Source organism: Carettochelys insculpta, chromosome 1, assembly GCF_033958435.1.
Source record: "Carettochelys insculpta isolate YL-2023 chromosome 1, ASM3395843v1, whole genome shotgun sequence".
Taxonomy (NCBI): Eukaryota; Metazoa; Chordata; order Testudines; family Carettochelyidae; genus Carettochelys; species Carettochelys insculpta.
This window is the reverse complement of record NC_134137.1, coordinates 312,523,868-312,544,753: the sequence shown is the minus strand read 5'-3', so window position 1 is coordinate 312,544,753 and position 20,886 is coordinate 312,523,868. Positions and strand designations below refer to the sequence as shown.

The window sequence follows — 20,886 nt, the reverse complement described above, 5'->3', positions numbered from 1 at the left end:
ATGAGGAATGGGCTCTTGAGGACCTGGGTAGTTTGCGACAACTTATATATATCAATGAGCAAACAAAACCAAAGCCAGAAACCTCAAGAATGGACTTATTACAAAAAAAAACCTAATTTTCCTAATTCATCAAAAATACATAAGCGAGCTCCCTGCACGTTTTCAAGACTGGATAAGGTGTGTGCCCTTGCAGATAGGGAATTACTCCGTGTTAGAGAACTGAGATGAAATGATAGGTTTTTAATCAGTGCACCTTTGCAGTTCTCAGAAAACAACATCATCTTGCATTCAGTCATTGTGAAACTGGGGCTCAGATTTCTGCCAGTATTTAATCCTGCACCTTAAATTATGATGTTATGAATCTTCAGCATGTCTGGCTCATAAAAACCTTGCAACGCTTGCTAGAACAGTGCTATTTGAATGTGTGTTCTCACTTGCAAGTACAATGTAAACAAGAAGTGGGCAGCATTATCTCCTGCAAATGTAAACAAACTTGTTTGTTTCCAGATCTGAAGAAGTGGGTCTCAAAGCTTACCGCCTAATATATTATTTTGCTGGTCTTCAAAGTGCTACAGGGCCGCTTGTTTGTGTTGTGAAGATGCAGACTAACACAGCTACCTCCCTGTGATTGTTTGTCTGAGTGACTGGCTAAACGAGAAGTAGGCTGAATGGACATTGTAGACGCTAAAGTTTGACGTTTTATTTTGAATGCGGATTTTTTACATGCTTCTACATTTGTAAGTACAGCTTTTGTGATAAAGTGATTCCATGACAATACTTGTTATAGAGGATTTTAAAAATACCAACTCTTTTGGTTGTTGCCATACAAGCATTTGTAATAAGAATAAATAAAACAAGAGTACTGTATGCTGTATTGTGTGTTGTAATTGAAATCAATATATTTAAAATGTAGCAAATAACCAAATACATTTAAATAAATGGTATTCTATTCTTTAATAGTTCAGTTAATCACATGATTAATCACATTTAGTTATAATCACTTGATACCTCTATCAAAACAAAAAAGCAGTCCAGTAGAATTTAAAGACTAACAAAATAATTTATTAGGTGATGAGCTTTCATGGGACAGACCCACTTCTTCAGATCATAGCCTGTGCTGATATGGCTGTAATCTGAAGAAGTGGATCTGTCCCACAAAAGCTTATCACCTAATAAATTATTCTGTTAGACTTTAAAGTGCTACTGAGCTATTTTTTTGTTTTGATAGTATATAGACTAGCACAGCTATCTTTCTGTCACTTGATAGCTCTAGTTTTTATTGAAAGAAATTGACTAAAATAGAGTAGATAATGGCAGTAACACAGCATCTTTTCTACAGAGTAAGCAGATTTTTATTTGTCTCTACTAAAGGTAGTGCAAAAGTTCTAAATGCATATTTCTGATCTGATACCTCATGGTTTAGGATCGGGAATATCTTGCTGTGTTATTTCCTGATTGTTCTAGGGGTCACCAAATGAAATTCGTCTGAAGAAGGTGAAATATACAGGAGGCTTCCAAGGCACTGCTAAGAGACCCAAACCCAGGCAAATTGCTTAAAACCAGTATCAGAGAGATAGCTTTGTGAGTCTGTATCTTCAAGAACAATAAGTCCTGTGGCACCTTATAGACTAACAGATATTTTGGCGCATGAGCGTTCGTGGGCAAACACCCGCTTCATCAGATGCATTTGATGAAGTGGGTCTTTGCCCACGAAAGCTTATGCTCCAAAATATCTGTTAGTCTATAAGGTGCCACAAGACTTCTCGTTGTGTTTAAAACCAGGCCACTTACAGCCCAGACTGGGGTTTTCTCTTCAGTGAGGCAAACCAAAGCAGCCACAAATCACACGTTTGCTGCCTTCCTAGCCAGCAAGGGGTTACACCAGCAAATCCCACAGACCCTCTCGCAGCTTTTTGCCCAAACCAGTATCCCTCCTAACTCAGGTGAGAGGTTATGTAAACCAATTTTGTCAAATCCACACAGATTCTTCCAGCCCCCGAAGGGACCAGCTACATTCCCAGGTCAATATACACTTAGATCTTAGGTAAACAGCACACTGTGCCAATCCTTTAGACTCTAAGGCTGTGTCTACATGGGCACAAATCTTCAAAATAGCCATATTTCAAAGATTACTAATGAGGCGCTGAATTGAATATTCAGCACCTCATTAGCATTAGGACGCTTCCAGTCACAGCACTTTTGAAAGCGCGTGGCTCGGCGTGGCTACAAGGGGTTCCTTTTCTAAAGGACCCCGCACCTTTCGAAATCCCCTTATTCCAATCAGTGATCAGGATAAGGGGATTTTGAAACGTGCGGGGTCCTTTCGAAAAGGACCCCTGTGTAGCCACGCCGAGCCATGCACTTTCGAAAGCAGCGCTTTTGAAGCGCCATGACCAGAAGCGTCCTAATGCTAATGAGGCACTGAATATTCAATTCAGAGCCTCATTAGTAATCTTCGAAATGGCCATTATCATGGCTATTTCGAAGATTTGTGCCCATGTAGACACAGCCTAAAGGTTTATTAAGAAAGAAAGAAAGAATAGGTGAGAGAAAGATTGTTTTAAGTGGTTAAATTACATACTTCAATAAAAGCATTTGATGTAGGCTACAGCTGAGGGTAAAAGCTGCTATCTTGAAAGTCTCTGAAAGTACATCCATATAGGCTTAGTTCATAGCCTATATGATGCAAACTGCTCCCAAGATAGAGACTGAGAGCAGTGGTCTCAGGACTGAAGGGCTAAGGACAACTTCCAGAGTTCTTGTTATAGACTTGCCATGTGGAGGAAAAACCTCTGTTTTTTCACATAGGCAATGGGGTGTTACATGACCAGGTCATCTTTCCTTCCCCTTTTGGGGCACTCTTCCATTGACTGTTTCCCAGATTACATACCTCAGTCAAATTCTTGAACTGTAAACTGAAGTCAGAGTCTCTCTTTAACCCCTCTTCCTGGCTACGAGATGACCACACTTTCCATTGTGAATCCCGGCACTTAAACATTTTAAATGCAGGTACAGAGCCAATATTTATAAAACATAGTATTGACAAGTAAGCAGCATAAACAGATTCAGTGAATTGCCATCTTTCCTTAGATACTTCACTCGGCCCCCTTGGCACAAGATTTGGTGTAAATTTAATACAGCGGTTACAGAAATGGTTTTATACTTATTAGCTGTGTCTACACGTGCACGCTACTTCGAAGTAGTGGCACTAACTTCAAAATAGCGCCCGTCGCGGCTACACGCGTCGGGCGCTATTTCGAAGTTAACTTCGACGTTAGGCGGCGAGACGTCGAAGTCGCTAACCTCATGAGGAGATCGGAATAGCGCCCTACTTCGACGTTCAACATCGAAGTAGGGACCGTGTAGCCGATCCGCGTCCCGCAACGTCGAAATTGCCGGGTCCTCCATGGCGGCCATCAGCTGGGGGGTTGAGAGATGCTCTCTCTCCAGCCCCTGCGGGGCTCTATGGTCACCGTGGGCAGCAGCCCTTAGCCCAGGGCTTCTGGCTGCTGCTGCGGCAGCTGGGGATCCATGCTGCAGGCACAGGGTCTGCAACCAGTTGTCAGCTCTGTGTATCTTGTGTTGTTTAGTGCAACTGTGTCTGGGAGGGGCCCTTTAAGGGAGCGGCTTGCTGTTGAGTCCGCCCTGTGACCCTGTCTGCAGCTGTGCCTGGCACCCTTATTTCGATGTGTGCTACTTTGGTGTGTAGACGTACCCTCGCAGCGCCTATTTCGATGTGGTGCCGTGCAACGTCGAAGTTGAACATCGACGTTGCCAGCCCTGGAGGACGTGTAGACGTTATTCATCGAAATAGCCTATTTCGATGTTGCTACATCGAAATAAGCTATTTCGATGTTGGCTTCACGTCTAGACGTAGCCATTGTGAAAATACAGGAACATCATACAGGCTTAAAATAAACAAAGGGAAGTTTTTCTCCACACTGCACACAGTAGGCCTGTGGAACTCCTTGCCAAAGGACGTTGTGAGGATCAAGACTTTAACAGGGTTCAAAAAAGAACGAGATGTCCATCAATGGCTACTAGCTTTGTTGGGCAGGAATGGTGTTCCTCACCTCTGTCTGGCAGAGGCTAGAAATGGATGACAGGAGAGGGATCACTTGATGATTACCTGTTCTGTTCACTCCCTCTGGGGCACCTGGTCTTGGTCACTGTTGGAAGACAGGATACTGGGCTAGGTGGACCTTTGGTCTGACTCAGTATGGCTGCTCCCACGTACCTATAATCTTTAAATGTGGCTTTAAGTGGAGTTTGTATATATTTTTCTTTATTTATGTAGTAATTAGAGACAGTGTTCCTTTCAGTGAATTCTTAAGTTATTATCTGCAAAAGCTCTGGAGTTTTCAGGTGCCTAAGTAGTCCCTGTAATCACAGTTAAAGTTTCCTCCCACCCCACAAAATCTGAAACAACATCCCAGTGAGTCAGGAGTAGCCAAAGGATTGCAGAAGGACTTCTGGCAAGATTCAGACATCATGGGACAACATGGTGGCGCCAACAGCCACCATGGGCCCAGCGGAACAGTGGGAGGGGGGCCTGGCTCCCCAGTCTTGGAAGGGGTGAGGCCAACGGTGGAAGGGGCGGGACTTAGAACAGTCAACCCTGGCTGCCCCCATGCCACGCTCCCTCAAAGCTGTGCACAGAGCAGCACCACAGCACTCTGCAGCATTTCAAAGGGCCCAGAGCCCTGACAGCGACAGCAGCCAGAGCCCCAGGCCCCTTTGAAATGCCAGGCCTGGGGCAACTGCCCGTTTTGCGCCCCCACTGGTAGGCCTTTGACAGCACAAGATCTACCACCACATGCCAAGCGCCAGGCACTGCCAGACAGAGCAACAGCACAGAAATAAAGGTGGCAGTACATCACATACCATGCTACTCTCACTCCTATGCTGCTGCTGGCAATGGTGTGCCCTTCAGAGCTGGGTGCTCAGCCAGCACCCACCAATATGAGGCCACCCTACCAATGCATAATTTCTGCTGGAGATGAGTTCGGGCATTTCTCTCTGTATGAATTAAACACTAGGCAAGACAGCAGGGCCCAGATGTGATAGGGGAAAAGCCTGGGGAGTCTGTGGGGGTCAGGAGTGTTGGAAGGGCTTGGAACCAAACAACAGGGTACCGTTTTCCTGAAGGCCAGCCCTGCTTCTCTGCTGGCGTTTCAGCTCCTTAGGCTATAGAGTCGTTGGGAGAACTTCATCCCCCAACCTGGCTTTGGATCCAGGGGATCTGTGTCTTTTGTGTCTGGTGAAGGCCAGTGAGGAAGTACTGGGTCCCTGAAGTGTGGAGATTGTTAAAGCGTCTTATAAAGAGGGCAGCCTGCCTGCTGCTTGTCCAGTCCAAAAGAGCTCAAATGTGGTGGATGCTGCAACGACAGCTGTTTGAGAGGCTGTCTGCAGAAGGCCAAGGAGATGCCCCCCCGCCCACCCCCACAGTGATGCAGAGGATGAGTGGCTGGCCAACCAAGTTCCCATGAGATGACCTTCAGTTTTGTGGGGCTTAAAATAATTGTGTTTATTTCATGATTAATTACAGAAGAGTGCCTAGAGCCTGTGATAGGCATCTTTATTATTTTAAAGGTATATAAATAAATATTAGAATTAAGAGCAAAATTAGGTCCAAAGATTGAGCTCTACCTGAGTCACTCACAAAGGGTCATCTGCAAGCAACACAGAATGTTCCATGTCCTCCGGGGCATCCTGTCAGCTGAGGCAGTGAGCACCCAATCTCAGGAGCCTGGTTACCTCTCACTTCAACTAGTGTCCACAAGGAATAACCAAGACAGACAACAGCCATGGATCCCCTGGCAAGTGGGCATTCCTGGAGGGGGCATTCCTGGAGATATTCCTGAAAGAGGCAGGGCCTCTGGAGGAAGGAGCGGGGCTGGGGGCAGCCAGCCCTCACTGCCAGCCAGACTACAGTGCACCCCCCCAACTCGCAGCCTACAGCACTGTCTAGAGCAGCAGCTCCCGACCTTTTCAGCCCATGTTGACACTTCAGGAAGACTTGGTGACCCAAGGCAACACAAAAATGGGGAAAGGAGGAAGGGGGAGGAGCTGTGCCATAACTAGCTAATTTTGTGCCTAAGGCAAGAATATAAAATTGAGCCCCTCTGGTATATATATATATATATATTCATAGTAGTTATTTCGTAGAAAAAAGAAAAATGCATTAATAATAATAAAATAATAACACTGTGTTTATTATAGTTAATTATTATTTTATTGTTATGCCTGATCTGAGTTTTGATGGGGGAAAGACCCTCATGCCCAAACTGCTCCCCCCAGGTTTTCCAGCTTAAATCCCATACTCAGAGGCTGGAGGGGCTGGAGAGAGTCATACTGAGGAGCTGGGAGGAATCACACTCAGGGATGGAGGTGTTGGGGGCTGTGGGGTCATACACAGAGGCTGGGGGGAGTCACACTTGGGCTGGGGGAGCTGGGAGAGTCACACAGAATCTGAAGGGGCTGGGTGGGGTAACACTCAGGGGCTGGAGAGAATCACACTTGGGTATGGGGGTCCAGGAGGGTGACACTTAGAGGGTGGGGGGAGTCAGACTCAGAGGCTGAAGGGTCTGGGTGAATCACACTCAAGGGCTGGGGGGAAGATAAAAACAAAAAACTGAAAACTGACAAATCAGCTACATAGAACAGAAGTGGGGGTAAAAGGGGAAAAGGGTGGAGGTGGGCAAAAATTACTTACTGCAAGAATATCAAAGGTGGAGAAGCTGTCTTTGTAATGTGTAATTGCTTCTCTATTGACAGAAAGAGCCTCTGGATATGGCATTGTTAAGGAACTGCAAATGGCTCATTTAAGAGCCACATGCAGCTCCGAGCTACTGGTGACCCTTAACAAATCTAATTGTGACCCATGTTTGGGTCCCAACCCATAGGTTGGGAATCACGATGTGGGGGACTTGTTCCAGTAGTGACTTAAAGACCCTAGGGCTCTGGCAGCTGCCCAAGGCCCCTTTGAATCACCAAGCCTTGGGGCAACTGCCCACTTTACCCTCAACCCCACATTGGTGGACCTGGGAATAACTTCACAGAAGCTAATGTCCCTTCCCCAGTGTGAATCTATTACAAAACAACAGGGAGGAATTAATCTATGGGCTACAGCCAATTGAGCTGATAAGGTGGGGCAGATGGGGATGAATTGCATGTGGCACAAGGGAGTGCAGATTTAGCTACCCCAGCGCATCAGGACTCCCCAGCATCAAGCATTCTCTGACTCTATTGCTCATTGCTGCAAAGACTATCTGGGGCTGATCTGGTCCCACCTGCCTGGCCCTGCACAAGAAACATGCAAAACGAACCCTCTGAGGCCCTGCAGTGTTCAGCTGAATTCTCACTACTCAGGGAAAAACTTGTCCCAAGGCTTCACCTTGCCTGCCCCTTAAAACTGCACCCTGGGGCCAGCAGACCGTCAGCCATGCAGCATCTTCCCATGTGTGCAGGTCTTTGAGTTAGAAAGGAAAGCCTCATGGAACTCCAGTATTTGGAAAACCAAAGTATTTATTGTAATAAATAATGATGAAAGCGATATCAAATAAACAGGTCCTTCAAATGTATCTGTATAAATATTACAGTAACAGTGTAAATTACACCATATTCCATGTAAAAGCCTCTGGAACACATCTATAAATAAAGTCACACTATTAATTTACATAAATAAATGCACTGTATAATTATTGCCTTCAATAAATTAGCATTAAATATTAAAATATAGTCAATACCATTTTTCTAAAAGCACCTGAAATATATGTTTTCTAGACAATGATCAATTTAACAAAAGGACATTAAAATTTCCTAGAAAGATTTTCAGGTTAAAGGCTTTTGGACAGAGACAGGCAGGCACCACTGCATAGCTTTCAAAAGCTCCACTTGTGTTTGTGCACATACGCCCCAATCAGCAACACATTTAAGAACTTGCTAAAATCCCATCACCTTCAAAGGGACTTAACTTCGTTTTTAAACAGTGTTTCGTGGAACTGGAACCATAAGCATTGTAATGGAGTTTTCTTTTTCAAGCTAGGCAACAATACATGCCATGTAACATGTCCAAAGTTGAAATCTGACCTGTGATATTTGGCACTGTTAAATAACTACCCGTCCTATAGGTACGTCTTCTTTTGAAACAGATGGTTTGTATCATAGCAGTGGTTTCCTGAAGGTTCTTTTAGTTTTTCTTGTTGTTTCCACCCTTGTTAGAAACAATTCTCTTCGGTGCCTCGGTGCATGCATTTTCCATGTAATCAAAGAGCAAATCCAGTTCCCCAATTGCTTTGTTCTTTCCATTCACTCCCAACTATAACAGAAAAAACAAGAGAGAAAATTCTTTAGTATGTCATTATATCACCAAGGATTTACACTGGAATAGAATATTTTCATAGAACTTGTGTTTGATTTACTCTTTCAAATAATTCTGTTAACCTCAGCAGACTTCAAGATGAAAACTACCTATTCTAACCCATGCCAATATTTGATTGTTCCCTAAAGCCTGGATTCCATGATCTTGCCTGGTTCCATTTTAAATGACTCTAGAGATGTATCAAGTGAACACAGAAGTGACACAATATACAATAGCATCATAACTGTGCTGAGGTTTGGCTTATGGTGTTTTTAATATGACTTCTGAGGAAGCTGCCCCTAACAGCTCTGAGCCATCCAGCCTATAATCTCTTTCCAATAAAAGATCATGTTATGTACTAGATAAGACATGTCACAGCTGGTAGAGGACGTTCTTAAGTTCTAAACAAATGGCAATCACTTGTCCCTAACATTAAATAATTGCACATGGCAATTATCTGTTACAGTTTACATATCATTACAAGCTCAGTTGGGGCAATATGGAATGTCAGTCCAGGTCACCATTTCAGGGGTGTACTTTCATAGTGCCATTAACAAACAAAGGCTCCAATCCTGAAAGGGCTACACACACAGAAGTTATTTCAGTTTAGTTGGGGTTGATACTGCTTGAAGCAGGGGATGCGATTTGATGACCTCCTGAGGTCCCTTCCAGCCCTAGGAGTCTATGATTCTATGCAAGTATGTAATCTCTTCACTTCAGTGGAAACATTCATTTGTAGAATCAGGGCTACAGATAGGATATGATCACTGCCACAAATCTGACACTCTCAATAAAAAAGACAAAGGAGGAAGAGAAAAGGCCCTAGCTTTCCTATAACCACTGCAGCCGTCTTTCCTTAAACAACCTCTGCACACTTCAGAAGGTTAGCTTTTCAGCTATGGTTTTTTCTGTATTCAAATGATCATTTTGGACAAGAATCAACTGTAATGTTGTTTTTGGTTTTTTTCTTATCTTTAGTCACAGCTGATAATGGGCCTGATCCAAAGTCCTTTGGAGACAGCAAAAAGACCCCAGCTGACTTCAGTGGGCTTTGGATGAAGCTCAGCAGGGATATTGGAACAACAATGAAAAATAATGACCTGACATATCACAGCCATTTCATTAATTTATTGGCCTTAAATTCAGCAAGCTATTTGTGATAGCTGTTTGGGAGGCCTGGCATTGGTCTTGTTAAAACAAACATACCTGTTTCATTTTGTCTCTCATTTCTTCCAGGTTCCTTTCTATGTGTTCTCTGTGTCCTGAGAATTTCTGAAAAACAAAAGCCATGGTTTGATTGGTGAATGTGTTAGAATGCGGTTTTTCTGTTTCACACCTTTCTATTGAGGAACTTTATTTCACAACCTTAAATTTGGGTATCTTGATCTGAGGTTTCCTTTGATTTCAGCACCCAGTGAGTGGTCACCTTGCCACAAAGCATGCTGTCAAGGTTACACTTGAGATTCGTAAGCCCCGGGACAGCAGAAGGAAGGATGGTACAAGAGGAGAGAAGGCGAGGGAGAGGTAGGATGGGAAATAGCCAGGATTTATATAAGTGTCCCATACTTACACAGCCACTTAGCTCTGTGGTCAGTGATGTTAAGAACTCGGCCACCTCATTGACATGCGGATAACGATCCCTGGGCACAGTGAGAAGTACTTTGTCTACTATGATCTCTACTACTCTCTTCATCACGTAGCAGCGATTACTCTCCTGCAGAATACAAAGTATGAGGGTCACACCATGTAATAACAAACCAATAAATGCTGCTTAGGCTGCAGGCTCTGTGCAGTCTGTGTAAGGCTCACCTGGACTTTAATGTACAGCTGCGGTCCAACGAACCTGTTATCTGTGTCTTGGTCCGAAAGCCTTGCCTGAGAGGGAGAAAGGAAGCGTCACAGGGAGATCGGGGCCTGATTTTTTTTTAATTGACAGTATTCCACAACCATACTCAGGACACTACAAGTGACACCCTGCTTTGAGTGACAACTGCTGGCTTTGGGGATTATACCTCAGTGGAGACCATAGACAGTGGGGAAGGCTGAGCCGACTGGGGAGGAGGGAGAATGAGAAGTGCAGAGGATGTTACACTCTCACAAGGAGCATACTAGTTATAGCTAGAGACATGCCCAGGCCCAATTGTGAGTGGGGCTAAGGAAAGAGAAACAAAAACTCTTGTTTCAAAATTTGTCAGCCCCAGGGAAAGCAAAAGAAGGTTAGTAGCAGGCACAGCAGTTCATAACCGGCCCATTATCTCTCCAACGACTGCTACCGGACTTGCAGTGGGTTGCCGAAGCTATGTACTTCACCCACCAGTCATATACTCTACCCGCCTCTGAGAGCATCACTGCAGCCTGAGTACATGTCCACATAGGTTAGGGAAAGGGAGACAGAAAGAAAGCGGAATACAGGAGGGGAGGCCCTTAGCAATGGAAAGGAGAAAGTGCACCATAAGTGAAAGCATATTATACCAGTCTAGCCAACGTGTAGGTGCGATTCCTGATGTAGGACTGCTGGAAGTGCATCTTTCTGAGTCTGCAGGAGTGACTGGCAGGAGCAACTCCTGCTCCTTTTGGGGACATGGGGAAGGCCAGAAGAAGGAGAGGTAGGCAGCAGCAGCAGAAAAAGATCCATGCTGAGGAGCACCTTGTCCAGTTCTGGAGGGACGTCATGGCTCAAACTCCAAAGTAGTGAGTTCAGTTGGGCAGCAGCTACAGTACTCCGCACTGAGGAGAAAGTGAGACAGCCATTATCAGAGAGAGAGAGAGAGAGAGGCTATGTAAGACAAACCAAGAAGCCAAGGAGACTTCAGATCTTACCTTTGTCGGGATTCTCATTATGCTCTGCAGGAGTCTAGGTGAATCTTATATAGACCCACCAGCACCTTCTTCCTGGGTGTTGGGTGACGAATTAAAGATGAGATCAGCAAGTCTCTGACTTTCCAGCATCCTATTCTGAGAATAACCACCACCAAAACCCACACAGAATACAACCACAAGGGCTTCGCACTCTTCCGTTTCTTATAAAAGGTAACCCCATTTCCAATGTTGGGGTAGACAGGAGATTTTCCTGCCATATTGTTGAAGTTACACGGATGTGAACCCTGCATGTTTTTTGAAAAAAAGAAATATTTATTGTAAAGTTGACAGACTCTGTGACCTCTGTCTTGACCAAAATGCACCAGCTCACTCAGCAGTTTGATTTGAGACGCTGTTCAATTTTGAAAACACTTTCTACCTTTATAATTATTTATTATTTATATTACTGTAGCTCCAAGAGGCCCCCATTGTGCTAGGTGCTGTACAAATACATAGACGCTAGCCCTACCCGCGCCCCAAGAGCTGGGGTCCATGCACCTGCCTGGAACCCCATTGACAGTGGAGGAGTTCTGCCTTAGCTCCACACAGCTCTCTTTGAAAGATCAGGATCCAAATATAGTAGGGTCTCAACATTCGCAATGGTTCCATGGTGAGAACCCTCACAAATGTTGAATATGGCAGGCGCTCCCTGCTTGGAGCCCTGAGGGAAGCAGCAACTGCCGGGGCTCTGTGCCCCGGAGCCGCAGGGAAGTGGCCGCTCCTGGCCACTCGTGAATAATTGAATTCGCAAACCTTACGTTTGCGAATGTTGAGACCCTACTTTATGATCCATATGGTAAGATTTCATTTATTGGGCCCTTCCTTGTTCCCAAATCCCCATTTTCTGAAAAAGAAACCTATTACCACAGTGAGCATCATTCATTCCCACTGAACAGCCTCACATGTGTACAATGACTTATTTAAATGAACTCCATGTTCTTCATTCTGTTCAGATAAACCAGGTGCTTCAGAGCACAAGATGTACATTTTATGCTCAAAATAATGGGGGAAGGGAGGAAAGGGAAGGAAGCTGAGGAAGGATTTAACTTTTTGTCAAATACCTTACTCTAAACCAAATGTTAGACAGATGTATTGTTATTCTTTATTAAGCTCCAACAACATGCACAAGGAACAAATATCAAGATAGCTCATGGCTCAAGGTGCTTGCCAATTAAGGCCTCAGTCCTGCAGTTAACTGTGCAGGGGATCATCCCTACAACTGGGCTCAGGACAGGCATAGGGCTGCTCCTGAATCCAGTCAGTGGGGAGCTGAGATGTGAAAGACAGACACAGGTAAGCCATGGATAGCAAAAGAGAAGTTAACTTAGTTTATATTTTATTTTTAATATAACATCATGATGGGAAGGGCACTTAATATGGGCTAATTATAGTCCTAGGCTGGGGAAAGGAAGGAGGGGATTAGAAGATGGTAGGGCTCATGCGTGTTGGGACAATTTTTAGAATGGGGGTGCTGAGAGCTGTTGAACCCAACTGGAAACCCCATATTTAATGGAAACTATTTCAAGACATGGGGTACTGCAGCATCCCCCAAAACCTTAGTTCCAGCACCTATGGGCTTAAGGACTTGGCTACCCAATAGCTAAACCCAGAAGCCACAGCAGTGGCAGAGCTCGTGGACAATACCATCCTAGAACAGTAATGGCGCATTTCTTCTTTGGTGGTACAAAATGTGGGTTTGATGGTTTTACACTACAGCCACCGTGGGGCAGTCAAGACAACAGATAGGTGCTTGGAAGCCAAATTAGCAAGGAGCAGAAAGGCAGCGTACCTGCTGCCTGGCCATACTTGGAAGAGAGGTGCGAGATGATAACATATCAACCCTTAGAGCAAGAGTCACAGTAGTGGTCCACCAGGAGTGAGTGAAATTTGCCTCCCCATCAAGGGCTCCCCTGCCAGTAATGGCGGCCCCAAGATCCCAGACTTTCAAGAGACTACAATTACCCTCCCACTAAGGGCCAAGTGGAATGTTATAACTGTGGGCAACCTGGACACATACAACAGGAATGCCCTGTGATGGAATGTGACTATATACATGCCTCTTCCATCAAACTGTTGAGAATCCAAACCAATCCACAGAACTGACTCCAAGGTAATTGATGGTCCTGATAAAAATAGAGCCAAACACGAATGAAGAATTGATAGACTGGTGGGGAGCGGAGGGAGAGGACAGATTCTACTTCAACTGGTCTTAGCCCTACCGAAAGCTCTGGATCCAGAGCAATGCACCCAGTATTCTTGAATCCATGGAGAAATCAATACATACCCAAAGGGCTTCTGTCTTCTTATAGGAAACACACCAACTAAGGCACCTTTAGGTAGGAGTGGCAAATAGCCTAACCTGGCTGTGATCCTGGGATGCAACTGGGACCCTCCTGGGAGGAGACCTGTTCCCTGCCCAGACCCTCTTAGATGCAAGAAAACCCCCCAAAGATGCCTAGGACCTGATTCTCTATCATTCAGTCTGATCTTTTTCGAATCTCAAGGTCTCATGTCTCAGAAAAACAGCAAAAGAAGTATTGGGTGGAGCACAAGCCTGAGCCTGTGCTGGAAGCAATTCCATGGAGCCTAGAGAAGACCCTTTCCAAAGAGTAGACCCTGAAGAAGGAACATCCCAACTGTCTGTAGATTATCACTCATCCACAGGCACTACAGAGCCCCTTCACAACCTAGACTGCATCCTTGATGTTGTGGCAACTCAACATGACAACCAGACACTCCAGGAATCCTTCAACCAACTAGCCACAGCCAATGGGGTAGTCACTGCTCAACAGGCATCTTATTAGTTTTCCTGCTTTGAATTATGGGATGAGGATTTTTATACAAAGTAGAGAGACTTCCCCAAACTAATCTCTAGTCCCCAAACTCACCTGTCAGAAGCTCTTATGGCTATCCCATACTCTTCCCACTGGACACCTATGTAGGGTGAAAACCCAAGAAAGATTATTGGCCCGATTTGTTTGGCTGGGGATTTTTTAAGAGGTACCCATTTTCAGTTTATCAAGACTCAGGACTGGGCCCCCAGCAACTCCCTACTTTCATTGCAACCCCCTTTGGGGTGAACTGATATAATAGACTCTCAGGGGAAAAGCACCCATGGTCACAAATTTAATTTGGTACTTGTGAACTAAGGTGCCCCATACCTAGGGTCATTCATTTACAAAGCATCGTTGATTCACACTAATGTGAGAGCCATTCCAAGTGTTTTCCTTGGGTGGCTTTCCCTCAGAGTTCATCACTGATCAAGGGATGAATTTCATGTCCTGGGAGCTCCAACAAGCTTTGGCACTATTGTACATAGTATGAAGCATTGCATGATTGCTCTGGACCTCAATCCACTTTCCCTAGACAGATGAACTGGTGAAGTGGTTCAATAAGCCCCTCAAAATATGCTAAATACATTCCTGGGAACAGATACCAAAGACAGATGCTCCTCTGTCATTTCTTTGGAACCCAAGAGGTACCATAGTCCTCCAAGGGCTTCTCCTCCTTCAGACTTTATTGTGGGAGGCACATTTGAGAAAAATTAAACTTGGTTTGGGGGTTTCAGGAAGCTCACCCCCAGCCCCATTGTCTTCTAATAGATCATTCAAAGAGGGAAACATTAGAAAGCTTGGGCCAGTTGGCCCAAACTAACCTCTCTCCCTCTAATGTCAAATATATCCAGATGTGAGAATGTAATTGCAGGGAACTCAAGTCCCCCTACTACTTCTGCATTTATACAGCAAGCTCCTGCGAAATGGTAGGGTCTGTATGACGTGCATTATGGGGGTGGGACCAATAGATTAAAAAATTAGTGCCCAGACCAGCACAAACAAAGGCAGGTGTATCACATAAATGCATTAAAACAAACAACATCCTGATGATAAGGAGGTGTTCTCCTCACTCTGGGGACGTATCTTGCTGGTGACTTACTACATCCACAGAGGGCTATGGCCGTGCCCAGTAAGCAGATATCAAATCCAAGAAGGTGTAAAACTCTTATTAGTTCAGGAAGTCCAGGAAATGTAAAGATCAAGCATAAATGAGGAGTTTCACTGTCCTGCTATAGGCTGATGGTTTTGGTACCAATGCCAGATGGAGCTGCCTGATTTTGTGTTTCTATCAGATGAACACCATTTCTGACTTTGATGCACATGTAATGCCCTAAGTCAACCATCTGCAGGATCATTTCAGTCAAGCCTGCTTTAGCACATTATCTCTAACTACTGAAAAATTCCCCTTACTCCCCAAGCCCTGAAAAAACCATCTTTTCTGCCCCAGTGGACCTCTGCCAATTTGTTATTATTCCTTTGGGTTGCATGTGATTCTGGGCACCTTTCAAATGCAGATGTTATGGTTGTTATGGCTACTCTATTGCTATTCTGTAACCTAATTAGATAATGTGGTCATTTATGCATGTCTCCAAAACTAACAGCCATCCTTCAAGCTCCACAGGAGGCCCAGCTAACAGCAAACCCAACGGTGCAAGATGGGATAATGTGAAAAGAAATATTGGGGGTATTTAGGAGAGAACAGTAATGTTCCTTGCAAAACACACCATATAAGAAGACTAAAGAGCAAGTCTAGGCCTTTCTCGGCCTAGCAAGGTACTGCAGCAAATTTGTGCCTAACTCTGCTTATTGGCCATATCTTTTACTGACTTTATTAAAAAATCAGCCCCTCAACAAGTTATGTGGTCCCTGTGTGTAATCAAGCACTTGAAGTAGTACGGATTCTCTGCAGCAAGCAGCCCTGCACATTCCTGATTTCTAAGAATTCAGTCTACACAGGGACAACCAAAGTGCTGTGCTACGCCAAATTTTCCAGGGAAGAGGAGCACCCATACCTTTACACAAGTATTAAACTCTTCAACTGGAAAACCCCGTACTCTGTCCGCAAGAAGGTACATCTGGCCTTACATGGGGCCATAAAGGCACTGAGATACGTCCTGGCAAAGGGGTGCTCCGTGGTGAGTGTTCTCACATGGCCACTCAAATGGTAGAGGGAAGGAGGAGTTATACTAAGGGAATACTATTGCCCTGGGCCAGAAGACTGTCACTTGCTGGCTTACTGACTAACCTGACCTGCTACACCAGAGAGAAGAGCTGAAAATGAATTAACTGATCCCTATAAAAGAGAGCAGCAAGAAACAGAAAGGGGGAGACTGAAACTTTGTCCAAAAGGCTGAAGGCCAGAGGGGCACCCTTCCAATGGAGTGCTACTAGAACTGCTAGTACTGCTGCTGCTGCTGCTGTTGAAAGGAATTGCTCCAGAGGCCTAATGGACAGAAGGGATGCTGTGTGATGTCTTTGTTGCTGAGACTCTGATGTAAGAGCCAGGACATTTTGGGTTACTGTAGTTACTGGTGTAAGGAATAGACTTGGCAGTTGAACTGACTGGACTGCATGGGTTTTTGAGGGAAGACTCTGCAAGGTTTTGATTTGTTTTGTTAAGAAGGCTTAAAATAAAACTAACCCCCCTATAAACTACTTCCCTGGGTTCCTGGAGTAAGCTCTGGCACAATTGCCCCATGGACTGAGCTGGCTGGAGTCAAAGCAAATGCAAAACCTGGTCGAGTGAGAGGAAGGTGCTGTAAGACAGCTAGCATGTGAAGCAGCAGGTAAGACAGTGGGAGAAGTTACCTAGGGAGAGCTTGGGTATGAGGCTCAAGTTAGTTTCCTTCTTAGACTACTCCTCAGTTGCTAATTTCTGTCCTGTAGCCAACTCCCTTTACCTAGTAAGGCTCTGGTGGTCTTTTCTGACCTTTCAAATCACCACTGACAAAAGTGTGGGGGCCAGCCAAAGAGGATTCAGACATGCTCATTGTGGAAGTATAACATTGTATAAGTATAACGTTGTATAAGGGGACATGCTGGATACATTGTATATGAGAGGGCATGCCAAAATATGTTACAAAGTATCTGAGGGAGCACACGTAGGGACAGTTAGCTTTTGAATGGAGAAGCAATTAAGATGGAGCCAGCGCGTCTAAGAAGCAGGCATCAGAATGGAAGGTGTGAAGGGCAATTAGTTAAATTAACTGGAAGCTGTTAAAGGAGATTGTTAAGGGTGGCAGGTAATTGAAGATACATGACTGGTCTCAGGGATCTCGAAGGGTGGTGACTAAACTCTTTTTCTTCTTTGTCTGTAACTTGTCTATAACTTGTTCTCCAAAAAACTGTATAAATTAAGAGACACAAGCCCCACTCGGGGGGCTCACTTCTAAATGTATTAGCAGAGCGGCTTTGCTAATAAAACAGAGTGGTCTGATAAATTGTGAGTCTGAGTCTAACTTTGACATCACATTATAGTAGTTAACTACTGACCCCTTGGCTTGGCATCTGTCTCCCCTGACCTCACCCTAGGTGTCTGTTAGGTCCATCAGCCACCCTTTCCATGAGCCTGCTCAACAAGGACCCTGAGACAAGTGTAAATGGTGATATGAGGTCCAAGTTAATGAAAAATTGGGCCCTGAATCTTCCCTTCATCCCTGCTTCTGTATAGCGATTGAAGGCTTAACCTTCATCCTTTGCTCCATCTGTCTTCTCTTGTATAGCTAATTGCAAATTTGGACATACAATTTTCATGAGCCTCTCTCTTCCATCTGTATAATAAATGCCCTTCTCATTCACATAATTCCATGGCTACACCATAAAGTGTTACTGATGAGTCCTCCAAAGAATGAATCTCCTCCTGGTTGAAAGTTTTTTTGCACAGGATTCCATAGTCATCCTCCTTTAATCTTCAGATCAGAAATCTTGGGAGCATCTAAATCAACTAAGTGGACAAAGGGAAACTCTGTTGAAACTTAAAAAACAAAAACAAAAACAAAAAAAAAGCCTTAGGTCTTAGTAAAATGTTAACAGTTTTTGAAAAGAAATCAGCCAAACTAAGAGAACGACAAGAAGTCTTGTGGCACCTTATAGACTAACATATTTTGGAGCATAAGCTTTGGTGGGCGAAGACCCGCTTCATCAGATTCATGAGTGGGGGGGTGGTTTCAGAGGGGTATTTAAAGAGTGGGGTCCCAGTAAAGCGGGAGGGCCAGAGCTGACAAGGTCTATTCAGCAATGCGGAAATGGCCCAGTATCAACAGCACTTATCAAAAGAGGGAAAAACAAGTCAGATCAGACAGGGGGATGTCAGCCTTTGTCAGAGTCTGATGGGGAGATACTAGCACCCAGAGCAGAGAAACTGCCTTTGTAAGCTACGAGCCACTCCCAGTTGTTCTTGAAGCTACTAACACGGCTACCCCTCTGACACAGCCAAAGTAAGTATATTAAAACTGCACCAGGTGAGCTTTTTCTCAGAGATTAGCCATACTCCCCATGACCGACCACCAAAGATAATCCTTGAAGTGTACCTACTTATGGAGTTTCCCTAATTCACTGGGAAACCTTTGTGGTTTCACATTCTCGACAATGACTTACTGACCCATATATCATTTTGGGGGAAGACTAGAAGTTTGCATCACTTCAGCCCCTAAAACCACAAGAGCTTCCTCACTTTTTCATCAACCCACAGGTAAACAACCAACACTGTACTTTCATGTTCAGCCATCAAGTATATCATCACGACTATTGTGTAAGAACTGGTTTGTAGCTGACTAAGCATAAGGTAGGGAGATTCAGTCCTCCCCAGTTCCTGGCCTGGTTCTTGGCACGAAGCCTGCGTACACCCACACTGCATGGACATAAGTTTCAACAATTTCCCATGGTTAGAACACGTCTAGCTTCTTTTGTACTACTGGGGCTCTTCTAAAAGTTGACTTTTCTCTGACTTTAAATTGGGAGCTGTTCTATAATTTCTAGGTAGATTAAAGAAGAGGTGCTACTCGATTGCAATAATCTAAAGTATTTCTTCTTTGAATGGGTCATGCTGTGATGCTTCTTTTTTAATAATAAACTGAATAGAGAAAGAACTATGAGCTAATTGTGGGCTAAATCTTTAAACAGCCTTGCAGGGTGGGTTTGTTAAATATTCTTAAGTCTTCTATCAAAAACACTGAGATGAACGTGGGCTCAATAGACAACAACACTGAACCAGTTCTACAAATCCGTATATGAATGCTACATGTATTTTTCTGCTAGTTATAGTCACAATTTCCATTGTAGTGATGTGAAAATACAATACTATTTGCAAGCGAATAAAATTTGAATTGGTTTATTTCAATGGTGCTACAATAGGCATGAATCTAGCCCATTATCTGGTGACAATCATCCACAGATGTATTGCTGTGCAACGGTAATGCATAAATAAGAGTAGTTAGTAAGACCTGTCGTCGTAGGAGCCATCCTTCTGCAGATGTAGAGGTTTGCAAAGAGAAACCAGAATATCTCATTGTACTTGTTTATTATTTAATGATAGATAAGTTCTAACCATTATTAGCTATTCCACCACATGGAAGACTCCTTTGATTATTACAAATTAAAATAAAATGCTAGCATGCTAATTATGAAAGACTGCTGATCTATTTAATGACCTACATATATTCAACTCTATAGAAGTTAGGTTAGGTGTACTGAAATTTCAGTATTTCCTGTTGTGTGGTGGTGGTGGTTGCTCTAACGGCAAGACAGTGACTCAGTGACTTGGCAAAGTGGAATTACTGACATAGTATGCAAAAAAAACCATTATTGATGGGAGCAGAATTTTTCAAAGCTATATTAAAATTTGAAGATCAAGGATGCCTTAACACCCTCATTGAGTTTATTCAGTTGAATAGGTCTTCTTATATAATCATCCAATGTACCTGAAACAATAGTAATTAAAAAAACTCGGGACACATACATCCGAGGAAAAGGTGCAACGGAAACATACAGAACAGTCATTTAGCCCAGAGGTGGGGAACGTCTGGTCCACGGTCTGGAACCAAATCTGCGACTTCCTGGATCCAAACCGTGAAGCTCGGGACTACTTCATGCCCCCCCACCCTGCTGAAGGCCAGATGCTGGGGGAGCCCTAAGCCTGTCCAGCTGGATTCAGCCCACAGGCTCTGACACGGTACATCATGGGTAGGAAGCGGCTTCTCTGCCATCAGTCCTCCCCATTGCCCCAGCCTGCTCCCACCACCCCCCCCACGCCCAGACCCTTACCCCGCTCCTGCACCCCCTTCTGCGCAGACTCCAACCCTCAGCTTTTTCCTGCACCCTCCCTCCTGAACTCCCCCACTGCTGCCACCAGACCACTTAGGCATCTTACCTCCCTCCCAGATCCTCCAACACCAGCCCACTCCTGCACCCTCTTTCCAACCCAGACTGCCCACCCTTAGACTGTTCCTACACGCTGCATCCCACCCAGACCCCAAACAGCCACCCACAGCCCACTCCTGCACCATCCCTCCCGCCCAAACCCCACACCTGTTCCCCAGTCACCCCCTCCCACACACTGAACCCCCCCCCATTTTTGGTCACACCCTGTGCCTGGGGCCCCAGAAGCATTAATCTGGCCTGGGGAAGCCCTGAACTTCAGTCCCCTCCTTGTCCACCCTCCTGCCCATGGTGATGGAGCATGATGGGTGTGAAGTGTCTCAGCCAGGGGCCACATCAGTAAGGGTTTTGTGGGTTGTCGGGTTGTTTTTTTTTAATCTTGTCCCCAACTGACTTTTCCATAGGTCAGTAGCCCCCCCACCCATAAAAAGGTTCCCCACCCCAACAGGACATCGT

The 20,886-nt window shown here is 44.7% G+C and overlaps 1 protein-coding gene across 1 annotated transcript; it reads right to left on the bottom strand.

The window, feature by feature from the left end:
- Positions 1-8,146: 8,146 nt before the first annotated feature.
- On the bottom strand, positions 8,147-11,035 carry IL22 (interleukin 22). Its single transcript, XM_074984043.1, has 5 exons — positions 10,835-11,035; positions 10,172-10,237; positions 9,933-10,076; positions 9,569-9,634; positions 8,147-8,320 (listed from the first exon to the last, which is right to left on the bottom strand). Exons 1-5 carry the CDS (start codon positions 11,033-11,035, stop codon positions 8,192-8,194), a joined length of 606 nt encoding a protein of 201 aa, XP_074840144.1. The 3' UTR covers positions 8,147-8,191.
- Positions 11,036-20,886: the final 9,851 nt, after the last annotated feature.